The sequence below is a fragment of the Pseudophryne corroboree genome, chromosome 6 (assembly GCF_028390025.1).
Source record: "Pseudophryne corroboree isolate aPseCor3 chromosome 6, aPseCor3.hap2, whole genome shotgun sequence".
Lineage (NCBI taxonomy): Eukaryota > Metazoa > Chordata > Amphibia > Anura > Myobatrachidae > Pseudophryne > Pseudophryne corroboree.
This window is the reverse complement of record NC_086449.1, coordinates 11,635,343-11,641,887: the sequence shown is the minus strand read 5'-3', so window position 1 is coordinate 11,641,887 and position 6,545 is coordinate 11,635,343. Positions and strand designations below refer to the sequence as shown.

Genomic DNA, 6,545 nt, shown 5'->3' with positions numbered 1-6,545 from the left:
AAAACAGTATTTTATAATCAAACTTACAAAAATGTGTATAGTGTGTTTTAGTGTCAGCTACTGTGTGCAGTTGCATCCCAACCATCATCTGCACTCCAAAAATTATTAGAGGAAAATAAATCTTTTTTTTTTTTTTTGCTCTTTCTAAAAAAGATCATTAGTCTTTTAATATAACTGCAATGTTAAGGTAGGTCATCTCTTTTTCTCTATCTCATTATAGTTTAATTTGGTGTGCGGGAGTTCAACTAGATTAACTGGTTTAACTACTAATAAAAATACAGTCAAGGATCAGATGACTGAAGAGCAGGAGGAAAAATTCTATTGTTGTGGCTGAGGCCAAATCTAAACATTTTACAATCTAAAGAAAGCATTACCTCTAGTTAAGAAGAAAAAACTTACTGCTGAAAAATGTAAAACTGCCAACATGCCATACACCACACACAGTGGCATGGAAATACTCAGACCATGACCTTTCTTTGCAAGTGGTAGTCCTGCTTCTGCTGTTTCATGTATTATATCTTTTGCAACTTTTTGCATTCAACACCGGCTTGTTCTTAGTGTAAATGTGTCACCTTGTAAAACAGACAAATCAGAGCACAAACAAAACGCTAAGGCTGAAGAACAAACTGTGTGATTACAAACTTTACAAATTCCTGTTGAGAGTGTAAGGGTTTGTAATTGCTTTGTCTAAGTTTACATCACTGATTCTGGCACTGTATGCCTCCTTCCACCTTTTCTGGACCCTCTGCAAATGTGAGGCTGAGTATTAGTAAATGTGACGATGGTGACGATTTAGACATAGAAATTGAGGATGCTACTGTAAGACTGTCCTCAGGATTTCCCATTTCCAAAAATACAAGCAAAAAAGTATGAGCATTATGAGTGGGTGACATACTGTAGCATATTTTGCTATTACAATAAACTTGGTGGCTCAGAATTTATTTTAAAAGTGCTTGCAGAACATGCTTGCTGTGGCACAAAAAATCTGTACATTTTTGTTATTAAACAAAATTGCAAAGGCTGCCAAAACAGTTCCATTTGCAATGCCACCAACTGAAGCAAAAAGTAGTAACCAGGTGGAATTCTCTCCTTAATATGCTTCAGTGACTGGAAGAAAAGTAACATGTCAGCCAAGCATACTTATCAAACCATGTGATAAATAGAAGAGGGGAGCAGAGGCATGTTTCCTTAGTGCAACACAGTGGAAAATACACTTCATTTTATGCAAGCTACTGAAACCATTTGAAATTGTAACCAATGAAGAAAGTTGAGACACTGACAGCATGAGCCAGGTCATTTCCTAAAAAAATTACTAGAAAAGCATCTAGAGAAGATGAAGAAAGAGATGAAAAAGTGATTCTGCTAAGTATGTTGGACTTGTAGATCTAGTTGGTTATTCATTCCCCAGGACCAAAGGGTTTGCAAAATCTTGCAATTGGGTCACATCATCTTAGCAAACATGTTTGATCCCGGGTAAAAGTCACGTGTAATGTATTTCTTTCCAACTAGGGTGGCCAATCCCAGGATCGGGATTGGCAGGATCCAGGGATTTAGGTAAAAAATTGTCCGGGGATCAATCCCGGGGATTTTTGGATCAGGTGGTCCTTTGTGTTTTTAATGTTGGGAAGCATTGAGCGTTCTTAGGAATCTCAGACGCTGCCGGCTTCCTCCTCCTGACTCCTCTTGCGCAGCGTGAGATGAAGTCAGAGGTCACATTGTGCAGCCAGCCGCCCGCCGCATGGACATCCTCAGCTTCCTCCACCCGGAATCTCAGACGCTGCCAGCTTCCTCCTCCTGACTCCTCTTGCACAGTGTGATGTGAAGTCAGAAGTCATGTTGCGCAGCCAGCCGCCATCCACCCACTACCCGCCACCTGGACCTCCCAGAACTGGAGAAAGTGACGCACCCACCTTAAAGGTACTATGGTGGTTAGTTATGTGTGCGGGCGGAAAAACAGGAAACAAACCAATCCCGGGTATCCAAGGAATCCCAGGATTGACATTTTTCAATCCCGATAACCGGGATTGAAAAAATGGCCTGGGATTGGCCACCCTGTTTCCAATTTACAGTTTTCAGGAGACACAAAGATCTCCTTGTGAGCACTTACCATGATGTTGCCTGTTTCAGCTTCACCTACAACTGCTAATGGCAAGAAAAAAAATTACCTTTTCCAAGAGACCCACTATTGATGACAATGAGTCAACTCAGTGCACCAGAGTTGCAAAATATTCTGACATTAAGAATTTCCCAACAAAGAAAAATGCTCTGCGCTCCAGAAATCACTTAAGATTGATTAATTGATCAATTCAATGCAGTCTAGCAGGGAGAATGATTGACTCAATGTAGCTTGGCTTTTTGAAAAGAAAATATTTTATCGGACAGTTAATAATTACCAAAGACACGTAAGACAAACAGTAAATATATGTAACAATTTAAAAAATCAGAGGTTTGTACCTATTGCATATGTAAACAGAAACACTGGGGTAAATTTACTAAGGTGGGAGATTTTTAGAACTGGTGATGTTGCCCATGGCAACAAATCAGATTCTACTTACCATTTATCTAGCTGCTTCTAGCAGATAATAGATATAATCTGATTGGTTGCTATGGGCAACATCAACAGTTCTAAAAATTTTCCACCTCAGTAAATTTACCCCATTGTATGTATATTTGTAAACGTGCTGTTTAGAACAGCGTACAATATATCTAAAGTGCAGAATTAATATCTTGAGAGAGAAGCTCTCTACAGGTAGTGTCAATTGATTCTAACACTGGCCGTCCAGTGGGATATCATATGAAATGTCCACAGAAGGCTCCACAATAACTGATATAAAATTATTAGATGCAAAACAAGCAATAATATTTACCCCCGTGCTAGTTCCTGGAATTTACTACAGGGTCCTGTATGCATTTGCACGAGGTGGATATAGAGATTCTGGTTGGCCAATTTAATCTTTTGCATTATCCTAACTTCTGAGCGTTTTCATATGCTGCATGGATCAGTTTGTTAGTACATTTGAAGGAAACTCATTTTGACTATTGAATTTTATCTATGTATTCCATTGTCTTTAATTGATTAGTTTATTTGATAATGAATGGTGTCGTATATATCTCACTAGCCAGCCTTCTGGTCTGCCACTGCTGTGCCAGTCTATTTCAAAGTTGTGTTATTGTTGATTTTTTATTTATTAACAGTTTCTTATAGAGCACAGCTATTTTCATTGTGCTTTACAATTGGAAACATTGATAAAACAAAACTGGGTAATAACAAACAATCATAGAGGTAGGAGGGCCCTGCTCGCAGATTTACAATCTATAGAGAAATAGGCATTGATACAAAAAAAAGGCACTATCTGTTTCATTGAGGGCCACCAGATTGCAAAGGTTCTCGGTGGGCTGTATGATATGGCCACACAGCAATGATGAACGAAGGTCAGGAGGAGGGGAGAGTGAAGGAAGAGAAGATATGTGGAGGATATGTGTGGACTGTATAGTGGGTATATATAGTAATTAGATAGAAAAGCTTATGATGGTTATGTGAGTGGTTCAGGAATTTGTAAGCTATCCTGAATAGGTGCGTTTTCAGGGAACTTTTGAAGTTTTGGAGATTATAGTCTTTTAAATTACTGTGTGTTTCTGTCACTGCACTGATGCTTAGATTAGCCAGCCGTCTAAATGCAGCCTTTACCCAACGGTGGTGAAAACAATAACGAGAGCTGTGAGGTAGTAAATATTCAGTGGAAATTGCTGTCAATGAATGTTATTGATGTTAGTAATAGGTTCAAGTTACAAAATTTTAGTTGTTTCCATAAAAATCCCAAATCAAAACAAAAACAAAACACTTAAGGGTGTGTTTACCAAAAACAAAATGCTTCAGGGTAGTTTTGCTAAAACTAAACTTGGTGGTTCGTGTACATCTTTACAAAAAATCCACCCTTGATTCTGACACTCTATCACTCCATCATTATCTTTCCCTTTTTCTCCCTACTACTTGAGTGCATTGTCTGAAACCACCTTACCATCTATCTTTCCTCCTATTCCCTGCTTCACCCATTTCAATATAGATTTCATCCTCAACAAGCCATGTAAAACAGCCCTCACTACAGTCAGCAATTACATTCCTTGCAGCAAAAATCCAAAGGCCACTACTCTAGGCTCTGTGCTCATTCTCTGTGACTTCTCTGTTGCTGTTTACAATGTTAACCACCGTCTTCTCCTTCAAAACTTCCTCTCCCTTGGTCTGAATGCAGTTGCCCTATTTTGGATTTCATTATTCCTCTCTGACTGTTCTTTCTCAGTCTCCCCTGATGACTTCACTTCATTCTCCAGTAGGTTTAATTCACCTTCTACACGTTCTCTTTAGGTTAACTAATTAGCCTCCAGTGCCATCTCTATGCTGATGGCATCCAGATCTACCTTTGCTCCTCTGACCTTTCCCACCTACTCCTCATTCGTATAGCCAACTGTCTCTCTGATATTTCCTTCTGGATGTTCAAGCACTTTCTTAAACTTAACATGTCTAAGACTAAGCCCATAATCTGTCCACCCTCCTGAATATCCTCACCTCTTTATCTAGTGACAGCACCACCATAGCCTCTAGTCTGCAATTGTGCTGTCTTGGAGTTATTCTTGACTGCTCCACTCCAAACCACATATTCAGTAACTCTCACAGTCCTGACATTTCCATCTAAAAAAAATCTCCATGCTTCTGCCTGGCTCATCTTTCTTTTCAAACATATTACATCTGCCTCCCCTTTCCTATAAGATCAATAGTGGCTCCCCTCCCCTTCAAAGTCCAAAACTTCTCACACTCACTTGCAAAGCCCTCACCCAATCCTCTCCTATTTATATATTTGACCTTATTTCCCTTCACACTGCATACCACCCACTTTGCTCCACAAATGAAAGCCACCTTTAATCCCAACTGATTACTTCCTCTCACTCCCATTTTCATTATTTTACTTGTGTTGCTCCCTACCTCTAGAACTCTCTCTCTCCCAATAGGACTCTCTGCCACTCTACATAAACTCAAGTGGGCACTAAAAACCATACAGGTTCAATTATAGTGATATAGTTATAGGCACCAGCATTAAGCCTAATGTTTAACAAAGTTAGAGTATATCTTCTGTACATCAGTAAGATTGTGAACTGCTTGCATAATGATCCGTTTCACCTCTTGATTCCTCAGGCTGTATATCAGTGGATTCAGCATTGGTGTCACTACTGAGTAGAAGATGGCAGACACCTTATCTAGTTTCTCAAAGTCACTGGAAGGAGAACGTAGGAAAGTGAACAAAACTGCCCCATAGAAGATACAGATACACATGAGATGTGAGGAACAGGTGCTGAATGCTTTCTGACGACCCTCAGAAGATTTAATCCTTAAAATGGAAAAAATAATGAGGATGTAGGAGACCAGGATAATCACCAATGAACAGAAGCCACAAGTACCTATAAAGTAAATGGTTATCATGTCACAGGAGAATGTGTCAGAGCATGACAGTCTGAGTAATGAAGGCGGGTGACAATAGAAATGGTTTATAAGATTATACCTGCAGAACTGGAGACTGAACACACAGCTGGTCTGCCCTGATGCCTGCAGGAAGCCAATAGAGATTGCAAGGAAAACAAGAGATAGACATTTCTGCTTAGTCATTATTGACACATAATGGAGTGGGTGGCAGATAGCGGCATACCGGTCATACGCCATGTTGGAGAGAAAAAAAGATTCAGTAGATCCTAAGGCAGCAAGGAAATAAAACTGTAGAGCGCAGCTACTGAATGAGATGGTCTTACTTACAGAAACTAGGTCATGCATCATCTTAGGAGTTATAACTGATGAGTAGAAAACGTCTAACAGAGAGAGGTAGCTCAGGAAGAAGTACATCGGAGTGTGGAGGGTTGCGCTGCTATAGATAATTGCCATCATGCCAATGTTTGCCAGTATGGTCACCATATAAATGTGTAAGAAGAGTATGAAGAGGAACGGGGCAAGTTTACCATTGTCAGTTAGTCCAGTAAACACAAAGACCTTCACCTGGGTCCTGTTTATGACTTCCATATAAATCTCTCTCTCTCTCTCTCTCTCTCTCTCTCTCTCTCTCTACATGGGTCAAAAAGTGAAATGTTTAAAGTAGAAGAAACTTAATTATTATACCTCAAAATAAAAAAATTAAAGCAACATAAAACCAGTATATACATCATGTGTCAAAGAGAATTGTGGATAAGGTCATTAATAGGACCACAAATGTTGCCTAATAAGTCCGACACACGAAAGAACCTTCAGTAATTTTGTCCTGTTTTAGCTCATATCTGAAAGAAACAAAATATTTTAGATTGTATTACTACATACACAGAACAATTAATGATAACAGTCTATACCAGATGTTCTCAAACACAGTCCTCAAGGCACCCCAATGGTCCTGGTTTTAAGTTTATCCATGCTTGGCCACATTTGACTTAATTAGCACCTCAGTCAATTTGGTTTAACCATCTTTGCTCCACCATGGATATACCTAAACCGTGGACCGTTGGGGAGCCTTGAG

At 39.5% G+C, this 6,545-nt stretch overlaps 1 protein-coding gene across 1 annotated transcript; it reads right to left on the bottom strand.

The window, feature by feature from the left end:
* Positions 1-5,095: 5,095 nt before the first annotated feature.
* Positions 5,096-6,061, bottom strand: LOC134933967 (olfactory receptor 5B12-like). The gene has a single exon (XM_063929498.1). The coding sequence runs from the start codon at positions 6,059-6,061 to the stop codon at positions 5,096-5,098; it is 966 nt and encodes a 321-aa protein (XP_063785568.1).
* Between the last annotated feature and the right edge of the window lie 484 nt (positions 6,062-6,545).